Source organism: Berghia stephanieae, chromosome 2 (genome assembly GCF_034508935.2).
Source record: "Berghia stephanieae isolate SIO BIC M18660-M18661 chromosome 2, UCSD_Bste_1.3, whole genome shotgun sequence".
NCBI classification, from domain to species: Eukaryota; Metazoa; Mollusca; class Gastropoda; order Nudibranchia; family Aeolidiidae; genus Berghia; species Berghia stephanieae.
Window position 1 is genome coordinate 96330510 of NC_088361.1, and position 22946 is coordinate 96353455.

The 22946-nt window shown below is 33.4% G+C and overlaps 1 protein-coding gene across 2 annotated transcripts in view; it reads left to right on the forward strand.

Moving 5' to 3' along the window:
- Window positions 1-22946, forward strand: part of LOC144965945 (dnaJ homolog subfamily C member 1-like) — a 37898-nt gene that overhangs the window by 8862 nt on the left and 6090 nt on the right. For both annotated transcript variants that reach the window (XR_013644128.1, XM_078901829.1), the window contains exons 2-10: window positions 8298-8399; window positions 10024-10070; window positions 11434-11605; window positions 14001-14145; window positions 16035-16157; window positions 17187-17344; window positions 18357-18479; window positions 19369-19432; window positions 20780-21150. Coding sequence is in view for 1 of the 2 variants with exons in the window: in XM_078901829.1 (XP_078757955.1) it covers window positions 8298-8399; window positions 10024-10070; window positions 11434-11605; window positions 14001-14145; window positions 16035-16157; window positions 17187-17344; window positions 18357-18479; window positions 19369-19432; window positions 20780-21150 (1305 nt within the window). In the remaining variant the exon portion in view is untranslated. The remainder of the gene's footprint in view (window positions 1-8297; window positions 8400-10023; window positions 10071-11433; window positions 11606-14000; window positions 14146-16034; window positions 16158-17186; window positions 17345-18356; window positions 18480-19368; window positions 19433-20779; window positions 21151-22946) is intronic.

A 22946-nucleotide genomic window follows, 5' to 3' on the forward strand; every position in this document is an offset into this window, starting at 1 on the left:
ATATTAATTGTTACTTATTGCCGCTACTGTTATTATTATTATTATTATTATTATTATTATTATTATTATTATTATTATGATATTGCCTTCATTGCATTCTATTACTATTATTGATATAATTAATTTCTGATTGTTGTAAATAATTTATGTGAATTGAATTTTGTCGATTGGCCAAGGGCCTACAATAAACTTAAATGAAATGTTAGTCTTTGGATAGGACTTGGGTCTATTCTTGATTGCTTTTCTGCCTGGGTCGAGTGAAGCATTTGGAGTAAATTTTGTTGCTCAACGTAAAAAACATGACGCTTACCATTCCGCTGATACTGATACCTCCAAGGGGTGGTTGGGGAAAAACCTAAAATTCTTTTGACATTCTGTCTGATTATTCGCTGAAACAACAAAGGACAATCTATGTATTCAGATGAGACTTCAATGTGTTACTATTCCGATTTATGTTCATATTTTGATTATAATGAAGAGGGAACCCTGAACCCAGTGAAGTGGGTGGATTGATCTATTTATTTCTATTTCAAAACAAAAATATGGCGTCTTTTCACTGGATTTGTTATGTGGCAGAGGTCTCCACAAATCTAACATACCTCTTCCAAAGGAATAGATGGTAGAAAAGTATATAACAAGAAGGAATTATGACAGTTACTTGTCCAGGCCTTAAATATTTGGAATGCTATTCCTCTCTATCGCTGTCATGTAGCTGATGTGCATACGATCTGTCTATTGATTTATTTTCATAGTTCATAGCATGATGTGCTTTATTTTCTTCTTTTTTTTCCAGAGAAATACAAAAAGCCAAGGAGACCCTGTCCATACTGTGGACAGTTGCAAACAAAACTCTCAAGGCATTTGATGAGGAAACACAAAGATGAGACAGAAGTTACAGAGGCCATGAAACAGCCTGTAAAGGAAAGGGATAGAACAATGGAGTATCTCAAGATAAAGGGCATTTTTTATTCAAACACTAGAAACAATTCAATAGTTATGCGTGAGAGAGCACAGGGTCACATGAAGTTGTTATGTGTGCTGGCTGTAAGGGGTTTTACTCTGGACGAAGGTTTATGAACACAAAAAGAAATGTAGTACTGAGCATGCTCTGTGTACTGGGGTTGTAAAATTTTATCCCGTGGCTCCCAATGCAAGTAAAGAAATAAAGGAGAATATTCTTGACAAATTTCGGAATGATGAAGTGGGAAATTTGTGTCGATCAGACAAAGCTATAGTATTGTTAGGAACAAAATTGTGGAGTAAAAGTTCAAAGAAGGAGAGAAAAGTTATAATGAGTGATTTACGCATCTTAGGAAATTTGATTTTAAAAACTAGGAAGAGAACAAATCAACCTTCTTTCTCTGGAGAGGACGTGGTGAAGCGTTGTAACTTTAATGAAATATCGCAAACCATTTCTGAAATGACTTTGAAAGAGGATGGGACATTGAAAGCAGGCTTGAAGCTTTCAATTGGATTTATATTGAAAAAGTTAATTAATTTCTTAAAAGGGGAATATATAATGCAAAACAAAATGGAAGAATCCGCAGAGATAGATTTGTTCAAAGCTGTCCTGGATTATAATTGGGATAGTATTTTTTTTACAGCCAGAGTTCAATGTGAAGCAAAGAGAACAAATTTGAGAAAACCCAAAGAGATGCCATTAGAGAATGATATAAAGAAGCTACGGCAATTTATTACTGAAGAGATGGTCCGTATTTGTGAGGATGATTATCAATTATTTGATTCACATATGTTTGTTAGGCTTCGCAATGTCATCGTAGCTAGGCTTACAATGTTTAATGCGAGGAGAGGCGGAGAACCCGCAAGGATGTTGTTAAAAGACTGGAATGATGCAGATTCAGGTGTATGGGTTGATCCCCAGCTTGTACAACATGTCACTGATCCTCTGGAAAAAGCGTTACTTGAGAAGTATAAGCTGGCCTATCAGTCTGGAAAGGGAAGCAAGATGTTGGTCCCTGTGTTGATACCCAATGACACAATTCAGCCTTTAAGGAAACTTGCACAGGAGCGTAAAGCTGTTGATATTTCAGACAACCCATTTCTTTTTCCAAATACAGGAATATCCAAAGATCATGTAAGTGGTTACATTGCCATCAAATATGTCACTTCCTTAGTAAAGGATTTAGAGAAACCCCAGTTGTTAATAGCTGATAAATTCAGGCACCGAGCTTCGACATTATTTGCCTTACTTGATGTCCCACAACACGAGAGAGATGTCTTCTATCGACATATGGGACACAGTGAATCAATCAATCAAAACATTTATCAGTGTCCACTTGCAATACGAGAAATAACAGAAGTTGGTCATTTTTTGGGTCAAATTGATAACTCAGCATCGGTCACTGGGGAAGGAAATTGTAACATTGAAACAAATGACTCTGTAGTGAATAGAGACTCAAATGCAAATTTTGGAACATCCATAGTAACAGCTGCAAATCAAGAAGAAATATTTGATGGTGAAGCAGGAGTGCCAAATCAGCTTACGTGTTCTTCAAAACAAACTGAACCCAAGAGGAATTCAAGCAAAAATCGGAGATACATGTCATGGTCAGATGAGGATACAGATAGAGTCAAGTCATATTTTAAAAACTTTGTCGAAGATGTTTCAGCACATGGTTCAAGGGGATCATTACCTAGAAAGTCTGAAATTATTCTGTTCTTAAAACACCACAGGGTATTTTCACAAAAAGGAATCCCTGAAGGTACACTAATTAGTTTGGTGAAGACAAAGATTTTTAATGAAAGAAATAAATATAGAAGGGAAAGAGCGTTTCAATCGGTGTAATGACAATCATGAATTTGATTTGTATTACATTCATTGTATTGTATAGTGTTATTGACATATTTTGGGGGTTTACAAAAACGTTTTATCTTTATATAGTACAATCTGTTCATCATTGCAATATCCTTTTTTATATTATATGAACATTCATTTGCTCAGCTTGAGAGACAAATGCTTTGTAGAACCATAGCTGCCAACCGTTCTGTTAAAAACGGATTTGTTCCGTATTTGACTTCCTGAGTCCGTAAGTGCTTATTTTTAGTTCAAAATCCGTATTTTGTAATTTTTGACTAATTTGTGGTAAAAAAGCCATGTGAGCCTAATGAATTATTATTATTGATCCATTATTATTACTATTACTACTACTACTATTGTTGTTATTATTATTATCATTATTATTGGTGTCCAGTGAGAGCATAATCTCCATTTGTGTAGCTCTTTAATTTGAATTATGCCTCTATCATAAATGATTTTCAACAATTAAAAAAGTTCCATTCGTTTATATGACGCCTGTATTTTACTCAAACCTTTCATAATGTATTGGAGATTTGCATAGGATATGGATGTTAGCCTCGATATACTTTGAATATTCTAAGACAGTATTGATACTTTCACTATTTGTTACAAATATTATTTTAATTAGAATAAAATTAAATCCACCTTTTTGATTGGAAGGTATTCAATAAGAAAATCAATTGCTTATATTGATTAAAGATGACAATGATTATTTCCCTTTATTAATTTATGAAATATATAAATTTAATCCCTTTAAAAACATCTTCATCTGATTTTAATTTTTTTTTTTTCAAGCAAGCTTTTGTAACGGTTTAGGTTCAAGAAAAATAAGTATACTCCATTTTTAGGTGTGTTTATCTTGTCAAAGTAAAGAAGTAGGAATTCTCTAATATTTAGAGGTGCATTTTACTATAACTACTATTATAGTATACTACTTAAAGACCATTATGTTGCATGAAAGAAAACATATATGCAATCGTCTACTTTTTATCTGAACTCACCTAATTTTTACCCCAAAACGCCCTCTCAAGTGATGTACCAGGTTGGTAGTTATGCATTTCTAACCATCTTAAGTTATTTCATTTATTTTACAATTGTGCTTCTTGTGTATTGGTCCTTATCAAAGTTGAGGCAGTTGAATTCTTTCTTTATATTGTCCGTTCTGAATTTTGATCTCATTGTGGAAAGCTCCCATAGCGGGCAGGGAGGTACACACTGTGTCTTCTATCCCCTTATATCTGTTTTCCAACATGCTTTCAGTCTTTGTCTTGGAATGAGATTACTTGTTTTTTTCCTGGCCCTCGCCGGAGTCCTAGCTGGGAGGGAAGCAGTCAAATGCATATTTATTGTTTTGGGAGATGATATTTTTTTCCTTGTAAATCATCTCTCTGTTATGCAGGGAGGTACACACTGTGTCTTCTATCCCCTTATATCTGTTTTCCAACATGCTTTCAGTCTTTGTCTTGGAATGAGATTACTTGTTTTTTTCCTGGCCCTCGCCGGAGTCCTAGCTGGGAGGGAAGCAGTCAAATGCATATTTATTGTTTTGGGAGATGATATTTTTTTCCTTGTAAATCATCTCTCTGTTATGTATTATTACTATATTTGTTATTTTTTAATGTATAATGTAAGCATTTGAGTGTGTTCCTCTTTGTTGGATTTTGTTCTTGTGTCCGGATAAGACTTATAGGTGATCTCAAACTAAGTACATTGGTGATACGCTCTTGGAATCTACATCTGATCCCTATTTGTTCCCAGTTCCCCTATGTCTTACTTTCTCTTGGATGCTTCAACTGTAATTCTAGAACTTTTTACTATCCAATTTTCTTCCTTTTTACTGGCGCTGATATAACCTAAATGTGTTGCAAGCGCCGTAAAACCCTTAAAAACAAAACAACAATCATTGTGGAAAGTGTCATTTTAACGATTCAAATGTGCTGGTACTAAACCCGATAATTGAGCAACATTTGGACTAGCCTCTGTCATCTCAAACTTGTTAGTGTTAGTAATAGTAATTAAAAAGGCTGACTTTTATATGTTGCGATTCGATGAAGGGGGGGGGGGGGGCGGGGCTTCGGCACACATCGCCCCTCATCCCGGGCCAAATGAGCGTTCCTTATTTTATTTTTGAAAAGTTGGCAGCTATGTAGAACTATCTGAAAGAATCAGATATGGCAGAATAAAAAGTCTTTCTACTAACCCTAACTTAATTGGCCAATGTAGCTTTATGTTCAGCATTTTCTAGATACCTAATGTAAAATTTCACTATTCTTTTTATGATAATTTTAAGAGTTGCAATCTTTAGAGGTGACTGTCAAGAAATGACACCTCTGTGCATTTAATTTCATTCTTTCTTTATCCCCTCATCCTTAATCAGAATAATAATAATTAATAATGAAAAAAAATGCAGCAACGACAGCTTAGAACGGCATAAAGTGCTTAAGAATTATTTTTTTTGCATTAAACTTTATTCAAACGATTTTCAACACTTTTGCTTCACAGTTTATGCTTTTTAACAAATGCAATTAAGCAACTTACCAGCAACAACATATTGGTTTGTTATCATTTGAGGGTTTTATCAGTAAAACTGTTTCTATCCTTTTATGTTGCACTGTACACATAACAAACTTCATGCTTTTATTTGGTGACCAAAGACTTATGTGATACAGCTGGTAGTACATTTATATGGACACGAACAACGTTGTTACAATTCAGTAACGTACTCCAATTAACACAAGTGAGACTGTAAATGAGACTTTTACAATGACTCTGCATCGCCACAAATATGGATTCGAACCCTGGCAACTCGGGCGTCAGACGAACTGTCTACCACGAAACCAAAGCAAGCATTGTGCAAGTTAAAGTGAATGAGATGTTGATTGAAGCCGTTCATTGTGTCCATCAGATCTGCTGTCCTATCCATCCAACTCCATTCACTGGGTGGGGTGCCCGACTTCCCATAATGGGCAGGGACGTACTCATTGCGTCTTCTATCCCCCTATGTCTGTTTTCCAACTTGTTTTCTGTCTTTGTCTCGGGATGGGATTACTTGGTTTTGTCCAGGACCTGGCTGGGAGGGAAACAGTCAAATGTATAGTTCGACTTTTGGGAGATTATATTTTTCCCTTGTAAATCATCTGTCTGTTATGCTCTTTATTGTTTTGTTTACATATTATTTATGCTTTGTAAACATTTGAGTGTATCCCTCTTTGTTGGGACCTGTGCTTGTGTCTGAATGAGACGTTTAGGTGATCTCAAACTAAGTACTTTGATAGTGGGCTCTTGGAATCTACTGTTTCCTATTTGAAACAAATCCCCTTTGCCTTACTTTTTCTTGGGTGCTCTAATTGTAGTTCCAGAACTTTTTACTATCCCATTTTCTTCCTTTTTACTGGCGCTGATATGACCTTAATGTGTTGCAAGCGCCGTAAAACCCTTAAAAACAAAACAAAACAAACCAAGTCCATTCAGTGGTATACAACAACAACAAATAAACTCCTCTGCCTGGTCCCTTCTATCTCTGATCTTAACCTGGGTCGTCAGGTTTCTAAAGGGGTCGGGGACTGCAAAAACAATGGCGCACGGAGCAACTGGGAATATTTTTTGCCGTGTTTGAGTCCCAGGTTATTTCCCTGAGCGCCCCTTCTGAGGGATGGACCTTCCCAGGAGTTAGTAAATGCGTTGCTCGGCCACTTCACTCTACGCACACTGGGATAAGCTTCGACACTATGGCCATGAAGCTCTTAATCTTAAGGACTTACTTTATTTTAGACAATTTGGTGGTAGCTCACTTGAAAATGCACTCTTAGGTATACACATATATAAACATATACTGGGCTCCCTAAAAGGGTTTTTTAATGTGGTCTCCCTAAAAACATGTTTTTACCAAATGTCTCCTTAAAGCTACAGAAACACTTAGTAAAACAGTAGGGGGACCGAGTAATTTTCTATATACCATTGTGATCATCAAGCATCAGAATTGTGTTCATAAATCATTGTAGGGCATCAAACTATACTCATTTGAACAAAGATTGAAGAGTTTAATCAATTTGAACAAGATATATGCTTGGTCCTCCAATTGGTGCATTTCACAGTGGTCACCTTAATAGTGGATTGATACTTATATATATATATATATATATATATATATATATATATATATATATATATATATATATAATATATATATATATATATATATATATATATATATATATATATATATAAGGATAGTGCTCAACTTTTTTATAAAAGTAGCTATTTGTAAAATATTTCAAGTATAATTATGATCAACTTCTACAATATTGTTTTGAGCATTCGCTTTCATCAGGAATTATCATTATTATTAGAAGTATTACCATTAGTATTATAACATTGGACATCATCCATTAAAAATCAAAGATCAAGTAGTAGAACAAGTTTCAGAATACAAATATATAGGATTAGTCGTAGATGATAATCTGAAATGGACACAAAATGCAAAACAAATTTAATCTAAAATTAATAAACGTATGTACTTTCTATCTAAATCTAAACTTGCTAGTTTTAATTAAAATCGATTAAAGCCTATGCACATTGTTTTATCAATCAGTCATTGAAAGTGTGTTGTCTTTTTGTATATCAGTCTGGGGGGAAACTTTAGGATGGCTGATAAAACACTCTTAAATCAAACTGTTAAAAGAGCATCAAAATATACTAATAGAATAGACGATTTTGACATTTTATTTGAAAGGTGCTGTCTCTGAACATTTAACAAATTTTAAAATTGTAAGAAACATCCCCTCAATAAATACATCACAGCATCTATTAGAAATGACAGGATTCTCTCCATCAAAACCAAAAACGAAAGGCATACACATTCCTGTCTCCCGACAAGCATCAGATTATTCAATATGCAAGAATTATGGACATCTATTGTACTATTAATTTCAATTTTGTTGTTCTTAGCCGTAGATATGATTTACATGCTTATAGATAATTTTAGCGTAATAACGATGTACTCACTTACTGATCTAGTTCTACACCATTTTTATTTTCCAAACATCTGCAGTGAAATATTTGAGATTGTGATGCTAAATATACTCTTAAATCAACTATCAAATTTATTTTTATTCTATAAAGCCTACATATGATCTATATCTATATATCTTTATAATATTCACTTTATTGCATGTAATAGATACATTCTTATTTTATTTGTTTTGAGGTATTTATAAGTTATTTAATGCTGATTTCTGTGTCTTTTTAATGTCAATACTTTAATCCATCTCTTTTCTTTGCCACGTCTGTTCCACAATTTCTGAAAAGGATGAATAAAGTTTATTATTATTATTATTATTGTTATTACTATTATTATTATTATTACTATTATTATTATTATTATTATTATTATTATTATTATTATTATTATTATTATTATTATTATTATTGTTATTATTATTGTTATTATTGATTATTCTATTATATATTTATTTTTTAGAGTGCGTCAACTTCTGAGGTGAGAAAGGCATATCGTCGTTTATCCTTACGCCTTCATCCTGACAAAAGTAGTGCAGAAAACGCTGAGGAAACATTTAGACAGGTAAAAATAGTGAAAGTGAATACTAAGCTGCGAGAAGCTGTGGACTTTATTAAAAAAGTCATAAAATAAGATGAATAGAACAGCTTCAAAGAGAACAAAATACCAAACATGGAATGTTTCGGGCTCAAAACCCTTTCTCATCCAATGACAAAAAAAAAAGAATAAAAACATTAATATAACTCTTAAAAATCTAGACAGACGACAGGAAAGTAGTTAGCCCACCAAATACTTTTCTGCTGTCTGGATTTTAAGTAAAGTATCAACTTTTTCATTGTTTTTGTCATTGGCTTAATAATATTATAATATATTATATTTGTCTTACACATCACGAGGAAGTACTCAGAGCGCTTTACAGGGGCATCAACAATTCAGTTTGGAAAATAACAAGTCTTAAGATTAAGATGCATTTTAAACATTTTCCGATGTCGTATTTCTTTTGGAAGTTTGTTCCAGAGGGTTGGGATGTTTCTAGAAAAGGATCGTCCTCCACGTGACACGTAAGAGTTCTATCCATGAGTGACAAGCTATTTTACATTGGATTACCTGAAAGGATCGGATTGGTGTATATAACTATAACTCTAATTTATCATAAAGATATAAGTTGGTTGATATGTGTTGAGGCATTAAATACACAATATCAGAAATTTGTACAATATTCGCTCCTTAACAGGAAGCTAATGAAGCTCTTTTAGCAGAGGTGTCGCATGATGTTTCTTGCTGTGCTTAAGGATTAATATTGCAGCATTGTTTTGAAATCTTTGCAGCCTGAGTATTCTCTCGCTGATGAGGTTCAGAAAGAGCATTACAACAGTCAAGTTTGGAAAGAACCAACGATGTAATCAAGGTTTTAGTCACATCTGTATATATGTAGTTTCTAATTTTACCAATTCTGTTCAAATGGAAATTTAGGCGTTGAGAAAGATATTTTATGTGCCGGTCTAATGTCATATTCTCATCCATAAAGATGCTGAGATTTTTAACAGCGGGTGAACTATGCACAATTAAGCCATTTATGTTACATTTGATATTTCCAATAGAATTTGTAATATTGGGATGACCTAAAATGACAATTTCAGTCTTTTCATCATTCAACTTTAATTTTATTTGTTGTCATCCAATTTTTATGTCATGTATGCATTTTTCGACGGTAAGTAGCGTTTGCTTAAGAAGGGTTTTGAGTCTGAAACATGGAACTTTGTTATTTTTCGAAGCTGTTATGATCTGAATTTGAATGTGTTTAACTTCAACAGCATTATGTTCATCTATGTGCTCTATAGGTATGACACTCGACTTCAGAATGGAAGGTCCAGGTTTTGAGTTCTGCTCTGAGCACACATGGTTGAGTACTTGAAAAAGGTTCTTTACATTCTCTCACCATACTCAGGTGTAAAAATAGTACCTGGCAGTTCACAGTGTTGTTAGTGCTAAAAGTGATTACCGGTGTCATGTCTCTTCCTACATGCTAAATGCTGCTGTTGTCTTGGGACCCCTTGTAAAGTGCTTTTAGCATATTTAGTTGATACTAAGCTATATATTATATATATGCCCCATAAAATAAAATAAAAAATTTACTAAGTGATTCTCGATTTATATAATAATTTCTATATTGATATGTATATTTCAGATTAATGCAATATACGAAGTCCTCAAAGATGCGACTAAAAGAGAAAAGTAAGTTTTTATTCACTCAAATATTTGTATCACTTGATCAAAGGCCTTGATCTCAGTGTATAAATATTCTTGGACATAGTTTGGGATAAACTAGGTTTTTAATGTTCCAAGAGCAAGATGATACCCGTGCTCAATTGCATTTTAAGTTCATGAAATAAGTTGCATTCAAAGCTTGTAATTGAAACAGCAGCTGCATTTTCATATAATCTGTTTATGATGGAACTTTACTTATTTAGGATTTGTGCAGATTAATCAGGTTATATGCTGCTGAATTTGAATGATTTGAAAGCTTCTACAAACTTTGGTTGAATTTTTAAAAACTAAATATTACCCCATTAAGTGGGATAAGAATGGAATTATCTTGAGCTTTTGAAAAGACAGATAAGGCCATTAATTATACAAACAACTGTTCTATATTTGATCATCTTAGGGAAGGGAGATTAATGAATGGATTAGGTGGAGATGATGTATTTGATTGTTTATTTGTGACTTAGTGTGTCAGTTTTCATTGAGTCTGATTGTATAGGAATAGCTAACACACAATGATGACCGTACTCATGTGACTTTTACTGTGTCTTTGTGTCTCAGTGTTCCTTGAAAATGTATAATGTGCTGTAATCTACATATGGTTTTTTTAATGTGTCTTCCATCAATTTTGATTGGACGTTTTGAGAGGTATGAATCACGGGAGGCATGTGGGTAGTTTCGATGGGTTAATCTTGTCATGAAAACCATTTGCAAGATCAGTTTATCAGAAAACCACCTAGATGGAACAATTTGAACACAATAGATTTGTTCCAATTAAGTGACTTTAATTGTTTTACATTTTTGTATTTTCACAAAATTATTTTTACAATCCTCCCACCTAGATGGAACAATTTGAACACAATAGATTTGTTCCAATTAAGTGACTTTAATTGTTTTACATTTTTGTATTTTCACAAAATTATTTTTACAATCCTCCCACCTAGATGGAACAATTTGAACACAATAGATTTGTTCCAATTAAGTGACTTTAATTGTTTTACATTTTTGTATTTTCACAAAATTATTTTTACAATCCTCCCATGGAATTTAACAAAGGCAAGCCACAACAAAACATTTTATATCAAATCAAAGCTGACATTCTTTGCACTAATTCCTCCCCCCCCCCCCCCCCCCCCCCCATTGTAGTCTAGTTGGCTGAACTCCTACAAAATAATGAAATGCTGATTTACAGATTTGCGTCATTTACTTATGAATCGTTGACTCATTATGATCTTGTTGTGAAATGTAGTGGTATATTCCTGTTTTTAAAAAAACGTAATTAATTGAACACTATGAAAGGTTTACCATAAAATTTTGACCTTCATGTATTTGCCAGGTATAATCGTGTGCTGGTTGATGGGTTACCAGATTGGAAACAACCTGTGTACTACTACCGCCGAGCCAGAAAGATGGGTCTGTGGGAGTTGGCCATTGTCTTATTCATCATATCCATCATTGGACAGTATTGTGTCGGTTGGGCAATGTACCTTGAACGGCGACTAGCTGTCGTAAGATACCATAGCTAGAGTATTTTATTGACACAACCAGCTTATCTCTTTGAAAAATATTTTAATACCTTCCCATCCTCCTCCTCCTCTTCCTCTTCCTCCCTCTCCTCCTCCCCCACTTCCTTTTCGCCCTCATCCTCCTCTTTCTCCTCCCCTGGTCTTTTTTTATTAGGATATGATTTCTACTAGCAATGACTATGAAAATTTTTGTTTTCTATTTTTGTAGGAAATACTACTCTTAAATCAAAGCCCTATCTCCACTGAGTAAAAATCTTTTTGAATTTTGAAAATCCATTAATATATAACAAAGTTATGCAGTTTCAAAGATACCATTTATTTGGATGACTCACAAAGAGAAAAAAATACGGACAATATGGGACGCTTTTCTACATTTTATTCTGATTTGTACCTGTATCTCGCTTAATACGTGGAATTAGATATTAAAACTTGGCAATTTTATGGCAAAATTATCAGAAAATATGATGAAGACATCAGAAGAGTTCTAACTTGTATAGTTTTAGAGCTGTATGGCTAGGGTCAACTATAAATTTGTTTTAAAATATACATAATATTGATCATTTGGAACTTTTCCGAAGTGTAATCTTGTGTCTACAACCCATACAAATGACACGAAAAATGCCTGCTAAATTATTATCAATCAGTCCCGTGAGACCATGGCTTATGTTAGTTCTAGTATTTATTTGAGAGAGAGAGAGAGAGAGAGAGAGAATGTGTTATATCCCTATGACATAACAATGAAACAATACCTTAATTTTTAAAAAGCACGCGAGGATTTGTGTCATCCGTCGTCGTGAACAAGGTTGCCAGATGGCCACGTGTGTGGCCAAATATATAATTTTGTTTCTTTTTTTACATTTTGTTCATCTATGTTTGTCTCAGTGACATTTATCCTAGTCTATTCAATTTTCTGTTTGTTAAAATTTAGTTAATTTTAAGTGGGCCAGTATTAATATTGAAAGCCATATGATTTTCTATTTAGCCATTTTTGAAGTCGAATTTTGTCACGTTAAAGTCTGGCCATCTGGCAGCCTTGCCTCGCTCACGTCATTTTCGTGTCGCGCGAAGGTGGAGCAAAATGGCCATTCCATATTTTCACTCATTGAAATGCAAATTGGGTTGATGTTTTGTGAGAATACGGGAAAAGTACTTATCATAATCGAATGAAATTTGAAATATAAATAGAAGAAATGTGCATATATAACCTTATGAGCGACAAAATCTCTCCTCTTTGTAGTTTTAGAAATATTGTACTCCAAAGAGTAAAAATCTATTTTAACGGTCTTCTGGTAATCGTACGAGTTTTGTCGCTTGACATAATCTAAAATGACCTCTTTTCTAACTGTGTGCCAACTTTCAGTCATATTCAATTATAAACAGCGTCGTAATTAATTTTTTAAAATAGCATGTACGAAACGACTTCGTCCCATATTTTGTCGCGAATTCGGGCACTTCGTGAGCGAAAAAGAGGCCCAAAGATTTGTGCCGGATAGTCATTGCTAATTTCTACTATTAACAAGAATTAATTACATCTGATGAAATGAGTTCCCAGATACAATAGTAAGTTTTCAAGATTGCCAAAATGTTAAATATAAATGCAGAAAAAAAATGTGGAGCAGGCACTTTTATACTTATATCAGTGATGGAAAATTAAGAGAATAGAGAAGGGTCATACAAAAACAGAGGATATAAATATAAAAAATGTATGGTAAAATAAAGGGAGTAAAAATGACTCTTATAAAAGATACACAACAAAATAAACGAGGTTTCAGCCTTTGGCCTTCTGCAAGTAAACAAGAAAAGGAAATATGTTATATTACATTGGGATTATGTATGATTATTATTAGTTAAAAATGTGTATGTGTGTGTGTGTATGTATGTGTGTGTGTGTGTGTTTGTGTGTGTGAAAGGGAAGGAGAGAGAGAGAGGAGATTCTTGACAGCGAGTGTTATTATTGACCCTCTCTCTCCCACTATCACCATCTAAAATTTTTTAATAACACCCCTCTTTCCAGATGTGGTCATATTTATACTCTCTGTTTTCATCTGACGTTTCACTTTTCCCTTTTTTCATAAGTGAATATTAAGCTGCTAAAAGCTGTAAACTAAAAAGTTGTGTACAAAATTGAATATATTACCTTCAAATGAGAACAAAATACCAAACAAAGAACATTTCGGGCTCAAAGCCTTTCTTCAGCCAGCAGCAAAATAAGTTGAAACATTAAAACATCACTTAATATCAGGCAGACCTCATAAGAGTATTAAGCATGTGCCTTACCACATAGCAATAAACCATCAAATATCGCTTGGTGCATTTTTTATAAATAAAATCCCAGATGATTTATCGTCATTGTACTTTTATGGTTCACTCATCACAGGAAGACATGCTGAGTTCCAAGAAGAAAAAGAAGGGCAAAAAGGGCAAAAGTGAGGAGAATGTATCCGAAGAAGACTATGTCATTCCAACTCCCAGAGTGTTGGGCTTGTGGCCATTTACTCTGACTGTCTTCATTGTCAAATCAGGTATGAACACAGAGAGGTTTGTCAAACAGAATCATCTCACCGTTGACAAAGCAAATCATTTCAAGTGTTTATTTTGTAACAAATGCAATGTCCAGGGGGTTACATTTCCATTGATTCTGACAGACTTTCACTCAGTTACAGAGTACAAACTAGATTCTGTTAAGATCTTTCAACATGTTTTTTTTTTTTCTTTCTTCATCTCCCTTTAAACTGCAAGCCACCTCTGATGTTATAATCACAGATTTAAAAATAAGGTTTTTTACAAAAATTACTTAACAGATGTTCATATTCATTCATCCAATTCATTTTATCCGTTTTTTAAAACTTTCAACGTCACGCACTTTGTGACAGCATATTCCACTTGGGAAGAATGATTGTGCATGACAATTGAGGTTTGATTATGGAATCTGGAATGTCAAATCTGTTTCCTAGTTCATCATCATTGCTTTTTTCATCTTGGGTCAGGGTGTAGGCCACAGACATACAGTTTCCATCCCTCTCTATCTTGAGCTAACTTTTTTATTTCCTTTGGCGAAGACGTCATCAGGTCAGCAGTCCTTTCGGCTTTGTCTGGTGTCCTTCATAAATTCTGTCATTGCAGAAACTCTTCGGTTGACCAAGCTTAATAAAGGATTTGATTTGTCCACTTGTGTTTCTGTTACAATTTGATTTTTATGGAATTTGAACATGCTATTGATAAGCCAATGTCATATTTAGAGAATGACAAATTCTTTTTATGGGCATTTTGTTCTGCAGAATCAGGAATTAACTCACACCTCAATGTCTTCAATGGCGAAGTAGTGTAGTGGAACGTTGGCTGCTTAGGGTCAGTGAAGTCTTCATCAGTTTACAACCTTGCTGTTTCTTCTATATCCTTATCTCATTTGTCATTTCCATTTGGCTTTGTGTTTTTGTTATAGAATGAGTACAATGAGTATTCACCAGGGTCCTGTCTGGAATATTTTCCTGGTAGGGAGACAATCAGATGAAGTTATCTTTTTGTAAAGGGTAATATTGTTTTTCTTGTAAATCACCTGACTTTAGTATATGCATATTTTACTTATTATATGCACTTTTTGACTCCAAAATTTAAGATAAATATATTTTGTCCCTGATATCAACTGATGACCATGAACTGGAGACCCATAGCCTCCTACTTGCTTATCACCCAGAGCAAACTATCTCCAGATCCTGAGCATCATTAAAAAACATTAAAACAAATGCATAGTGTTGTCGGGTGTTGCAATGCAATTCCTTCATCAGTGTGCCGAAAGATTGTGATAAATACTCACTGACTGTGGGACTGATTTATTTGTCTGTTTGGCATGTACTAAAGGTAGCTATAGAATTAAAGAATGTTTGACTAGAAATAAATAGTCAAGGGGACAGAACAGGTTACGTGGCAAGAAATACTCTGATTGGTTAATGCTTGGTATTGCTCGACCCATCAACTCTAAGTACAGGTCTGTTTCTTTTAAATCTTTAAAATAATTTTTCATCTACCTTTTTTTTCTGGCACTGAGATTAAAGTGTCACAAGCACTGTTTTTAATTGCTAAAAACAAACAAACAACAACAACAAAAAATAACAACCAAAAAGCATGAGTGCCTCAGATTCTTATTTTTAAAAGTTTCTGTAATTATGTATTAGTCTTTGTATCATGAGCACTGTTTCTTTGCTAAAAACAAACAAACAAACAAAAACAAAAACATCAGTGGCTTCAGATTTTTGTTTAAAAGGTCCTGTAATGATATAATAGCCTTTGTATTATTGCAAAGGTATATTTAGTCTTCTTTCAATTTAATCCTTTGTTTGATAAGTATTCTAAATGTATTCCTTTTATTTGTCTTCACATTTCACATTCCTTTTCTTTTTTTTTCCTGTTTTAGTTTACAATTTGCCCTCAACCATCAGGGAGTGGCAAGAAGAAAAACGATTGAGAAAAGAAGAGGAAGAAAGACAAAGAATTATTGATGAAAAGCTACGTCAGCAGGAATTATTATTGGAAGAAGGTAACAGTCCTGTAAATATTACTTAGGTTAAATTTCTTATCATTTCCTGCCCATGTAGTGATACAAAAAATTGATAACGCTTTCCAAGACAAATCTATTTTTTTTTTTTAAGTGTACAAAAGATTTTGTCAATTGAGATTTTATCTCATTTCTTGGTAATGTACATTCTGTTACAAATTTTCTAGTTTCATACCTGTTTTAAGGATTCGTCATCTATAACTATCAATCCATGGAAGGTCCTTGTCATCAGTTATTATGTAAAACTTGTACTAGTTGATTCATTTGTATAAATTGTAAATAAAGATGTGGAAAAACACATTCTTGGATTAATTGCAATGTTTCTTCATTTAATTCAAATTCTACTTCAAATTGTCAACTTGTTTTTTTTTAAATTCTGGCGGCTCACGAAAATTCTGTGTTATTGTTTGCCATATATGACAATTTCAATCAGATCAGATTTTAGATAATGTTTGAAACGAAGAGTTACATATGTAAAATTTATTGCTGGGCATTTTTGATTTATAAACATTTAATTTTGATTTCCCCAATCTTTTGATTGCCTTAAAAATGACAGACTAAATTAAGATGCTATTCTTCTCCTCGTGCTTTGTATAAGGTATATCTTTTAAGCTGCTTTTTGCGGTATTGAGAAAATAGCAGAACAATGCATGATAAAGATCCAAGCATTATTCAATAATTGTGTTCCTTTTGTATTATTTCAGACTTATTTATGTCCCCCATTCAATTTAGAGTTGAGAATATAAGAATGATAATCTAGAGGTTATTTCATTTTATCTGTGTAATGAGTTTTCTTGGAGTAAAAAACAGCAGAATATTTTATTCTAATGCTAGTTAGCACTGCATGAAGCCTCGTACACACTGATATAAACACATTCTCTGAGATAAACACACTCTCTGAGTTAAACACATTCACTGAAATGAAGCACTGTCTCTGAGATAAACACATTCAAGGTTTGTGAGAGAGGTGAGCAGTCTTAAGAAATAGTATATCTGTCATTGTCTTCTCAGAATTGGCTCGAAAACCTAAGAAGAAAGCACCAGCAGAACTGCCGGAATACTCGCCAGAATTGTATGCAAGTTTTACTTCTCCCATTGAAGGACAGAAAAATATATCTGCTAGTGGCCTGGCTGAGGAGCTAGAGAAAGCAGCTATGGTTCAAGATAGGGTTGGTATTAACATAACATATTGTAATCCGGGTTGCTTAGATCAGAATGCCTTTGAATACACTGTAATGGGGAAAAAAAAGTTAAGGTAAAAAAATTCCCCGATGTGATTATAACATTTCAAGTCTAATAATGTTGACCAATCAAAAATATAATAATTAGCAGTTATTCATCAAATACATATTTTAACATATGGAATTCTTTATCAATGTCATTTTTGAAGTGATTTATACTTTTGGAGTCTTTGGTTGTGAATTTTGAATTGTTCAATGTATTAACTACCCTAACATTAAAAACAGTTTGCTAAATAATTGTAGTAGAATGTGTGATAAAAATTTTGTAGTATTCTCCATTTTTACGTTGGAGTACTTAAACATACTATTGTGGTCAATTTGACTAAAGCTATGGAAAATTTTGTATAACTGTATGAGGTCACCCCTGTTTCTTCTGGGTTTTTTTAAGATGGAAGAGCCATATATTTAAACTTCCATGTAAGGCATATCTTCAGTTTCGCTCAAAAGCTTTGTTGCCCATCTTTGGATGTTTTCTAAAACAATTGACTGACATTTGAATTAGGGGCTCTATATAATTACCAAATTCAAGAATGGGTCTAATGACAGATTTATACAATTTGAGAATCATGGTAACATTCAAATAAGAAAAACTCCAATGAATAAAACCAATCATCCTGTTTGCTTTATTAATACAATCATGGATATGAACATCAATATTAAATTCTCATACAAAGATCACACCAATACCTTTCTGTGCATCAGTGGTAGATAGTAAATCAGTACTAACTGGGTCCATGTAGTAATCAAAACAAGGTTTTTTTATAGTTTTCATCAGAGCAGAATACTCTCTGTTATTTTGTTATTTGGTTGAAAAGGACTAAAATTTATAGCATAAATACTGTTGAGATGATTACCTGTATTCTGTTGTTATTTTCATGGGATATTTAAAAAGTTTATGGCACATAATTTATTTTTGTTTTCTTACTTTTGTATACTCTAGTTTGGTGAAGAATGGACAGATGAAGAACTCATAGTCTTGTCTAAAGCAATACGGAAATTTCCTGCAGGTGTGCCAGACCGCTGGGAGAAAATAGCTGACACAGTTGGAAGGTCTGTTGTGGAGGTAAGACTTTGTAAACAAAAACAATTGTGGGGAAATGTCAAGTTTCAATAAATATCTTAAGACAATCGATGAAAATTTGCTGGCTTATGTCTTTTTTTTGTTATATTAACCATCATTTGCCAGCATTTTGAATCTTTTGTCAGTTTTATCATTATCATACCGCTGGGAGATAAACTTTTAGCACTGTGAAATAGCGGTGAACTGAAATTCGGGCCCATTCAGAAATTTAGTGCTTAAAATAAATTGTATTATAGTTTTAAGTTAAAAACATTGATAATATCATTTATGCCTCTTAGAGATAGATTTGGAGTTACCTCCCGTTGTTATGAATACCACTGCATTTTTACAGTGGTGAGAAGTGTAGACAGAGTTGTGGTGAGTTGAGTATATGGGGCATGTGAGGACATCACAACGATGTCAGTGGTCAATGGGCTGCAACTGCTCTGAGTTTTTAGATTTGGGTGAAACAACATTGTATGTAAACTGAAGGAGAATGCTTTGAATTTCAAGAAAATTTGAATAACTTTGTTTCTCCGTATAGGAAACATTTCTTACAACTCTTTTGTTCAGCGAAAGAAACAGAATCTTCTAAATTAATGATTATATACCATTTTCATATTTTCCTCTTATGCAGGTTGTATGCATCATTTAACATGTTATGTTTACATGTTGTTTTTAAACCATAGCACCATTAGAACACTCCCAGCAGCCGATTCAGTCAGCTCCATAATTTTTAGCGTGTATTTCAATATATTTACACAGGAATTGCTTTGCCAACTTGACAACATTGCTATGGGTACTAGTGAAAAACGCATAAATCTCAACTTTATTTTCATAACAAAAACCACATTTATTTGCATTATTTGCAAAGTGACATTTTATGTTTCAGGTTACAAATAAATCTAAAGAAATTCGGGGAGGTTTAGGGTCAAAGCCCAATACAAACATGCAGGGTAAGTGATGGTTTAAACGTCATTTATAAAGTCATGTGCAAAAGTAAGCCCATGCTTATTTCTTCCTTTATATATTTTGAGTCAAACCAAGCATGGCGTTGGATCATGTATTGTTTTAAAGGTTAATTAATTACATATTCAATTTAATGTAATTATATTCCAATTTTTACATTCAAACAAAAGATAAAATGCTTTGACTTTGATACACCGAAAATATGACTTTGCAAATGTGCGTAGATACAAATTTTAGCGAAAGCATGCCGCAAGTAATCGGAGGCACTTAAATTTTAGGATTTTGCACCAATTTTGAAATTCAATAACCTTATTGAAATCAGCGTGGCTTCACATGATTTCATAAACAAAATTTCAGCAATATCATTCTTTTTTTTCTTTAAATGTAAGTATATTGTCGCTAACAAAAATACCTATGCTGTGTTAGTGGACGTTTTCAGTAAGAAAATACCATTCAAATCAGAAACAGTGCGTGTGGTTCTTTGGTACTTTGTGGCTGGATCATGGGAGACCAAAAGACATCTTAGTGAGAATAAATTATGGCAGGTTGTCATTTGATAGTTACATTAGAGACAATGAAATCGCAACATTTTTTATGCATGACAAATGCACCATTGCACATGGCCCAATTTACGTAGGGCTTTTTAAAAGTTCCCCGCATCAAGTCAAAGGATGGCACTCAAAGTATAAATAAAGTTGTGTAAATTTGCAAACTCTATTTTTAGTGTCACTTCTTACACTTTTGATATTTTTTTATACAGGGCAATAATATTAACATATTTATATATATTGGATAGAGAAATGAATGCGCTTTCCATTGATCAAAAGCAAATGATAGTTGTTTTGAACACAAAATTATGAGGGTTTACACGAGTGTGAACTTACTTTTGCACATGGCTATATGACATTTTTTCTCATTAAAATTATCAATCTTTAGCTGGAGAGAAGGAAGGGTTGTAATATAGTTACTCCTAGATGTATATCAAGGTGATTATGATTAATGATAAGTCATTGCCATTGAGACCATCAGCTTTTTTGTCAGGGAGGAGCCGTCGCCCTTTCTCTAGTACAACAAAAACTGAGAGACATCGAAAATCTTTCCTGCTGTCTAGCATTTGGTTATTCTATAATTAGCAATGATGTTTTCGTTTAGTTTCGTTTTTCACTGTCTTTAAAATGTAATTATTGTCTTGTTAATAGATTAGTTTGCTACCCTTGCAATGACAAACTTTAATTATTGACAGCATTGAATTTATTGATAGATACAGTATAATTCTAATTTACTGATCGGACCTCTTGAATAATGACTTTTTTTTTTCATATATAAACTTCCAGGTGTCACAAATACAAAATCCAATTTAAAGATCAGCGATGACATTATCACCTACAATTCAATTCCTGAAGAAGATGAGGATGAAGACGACGCCGATAATGTCAAAGTGAGGAAGAGGAGGAAGCAGGTTAGAGCTGGGAAAAATGAGACGTCTCTAGAGCAAAACCAGGGTGCCATGTCAGATGCTGCATCAGAAAGCGTAGATACGATTTCATCATCAAAATTAAACGGTAATAAAGAAGCAACAAAAGTACCTCCAGATGGATGGACTCAAAACCAGCAGACCATCTTTGAGTGGGCCCTCAAACAATTTCCTAAAGGTACAGATAGGAGATGGGACTTGGTTGCTGAAAATATACCAGGAAAATCCAAGGTTTGTAGATGGAAATCCGTTTGTATCGATCTTTTTCATGTTTTTATATCTTGAATATCTTTCTTTTGATGTATATAAAACAAGAATTATGCACTCTCTCTTCCCTCCATCCCACCTCTGCCCACTCGTGTTGAATATAATTTTCTTTATATGATAATGATATTTATTAAAGTACTAATACCAATATGATAGTATTAATACAATAATTATATTGATAATAAAGTTAATAACGTTAATATTATTATTATAACAATAATGATAGTAATAATAACATTGATAATAATAATGATAATGATGATAATAATAAAATGATAATAATAATAGTAACAATAATGAAGATGTTAATAACGATAATAACAATCTTAATCTATTCTTATAAAAAATAGGGTTAGGGGCCAAATTTTTTCTGTTTAGCCAATGTTACATTTTTGCCATAGATAACATCACTAGTCAGCAAGCCCAATATTTTATGGGCAGATCAGCTGAATATAGTGTGTCAACGGAAGTAACTCTTTTTGTGTAAAGAACAAACAAATGAGGCTATTGTTAGATATATTTTCCCTCATTTCGATTCAAAATTAATCAATTTTTTTAGCAAATGTTTCGTAAAGAATTGTTAATAAATATTTACACAACCAACATTGTACTTATTAGTTCCTCCATAAAATGCAATAATCAACCCACGAATTGCAGCAGTCTACTTTCCATCAAAACATGAGGTTGATATGCATAAAGGGTAGATATCGGTAACGTTGCTATTATTATTGTAGTTGTCCGAAGCAAGAGTTTTCATATTGTTTAATTGACGCCTGTGTTTATTTGGTTACAAAAGCCATACCGTAGTATCAGATGAGATTCTTTCAAAATCTTAGTGTAGGCATTGAAATTTTTTTATGATGATCTATCTTGTATTTGTTCTTATATAAAAGTCATTATTGCTATTTCAAAATTACATTAATTGTTTGTACATGAAGTCCTCAATTTGACTTTATTTTCGTGAAAGTAAAAAATATTAAAATAAAAAAGTGCCTGTGTGTAATAGCTTTTGAATTTTGTGATTTGCCCACGTCAAAATCTACCCCATATTTTTTTTAATGTTTCCAATATGAGTCCGCAGTGTTGAAGGGTTGCCAGATTAATTTACGTGCACCATTTAATACATACACACATCTTACACCCCCCCCCCATTATATACACTCTTCAATCTGGTGTTATGACTAATTGACACAAATAACCAGAATAAGATGATATTGACAAGATTATAACTGGAAGTAACAGTTCATGTGACTAGCCCAAGATGATGAGTCACTGAGTCGCATAGCATTCAGAAAAAAAAAAAAGCAGAAATTTTTATTGAACCTGAGCATTTATATAGCACAATATCCACTAAACGTGATCAAAATGCTTTACTAAGTGTCCCTAGCCAACAGCAACAATTAACGCGTAGGACGGGATATGTTGGCTGTAAGGCAATATTACAACTTTTTTTTGACAAAGTTGTCATCAGCCAGGTACTCGTTTTACACCTGATTACCATGAGAGAATGCGAGTAAAATTTTAATTTTTAAAAAAAGAACATTTATAAAGAAAATTTTCATGGATTTACCATGCTCAAGGCGCTTCATAATGCCTTTTCCAAGGACTCAACTATGCACTTCTCAGTGTTGGACCCGAACCCTTAATTTATTGGTCTGAAGGGGAGTGTCATATTACAAGACCACAAAGCTGTACATTTTCTGTTGTATTGGCCTAAATGGTGACAGATGGAATCAACCTCTATACATGGAGTGATTCAA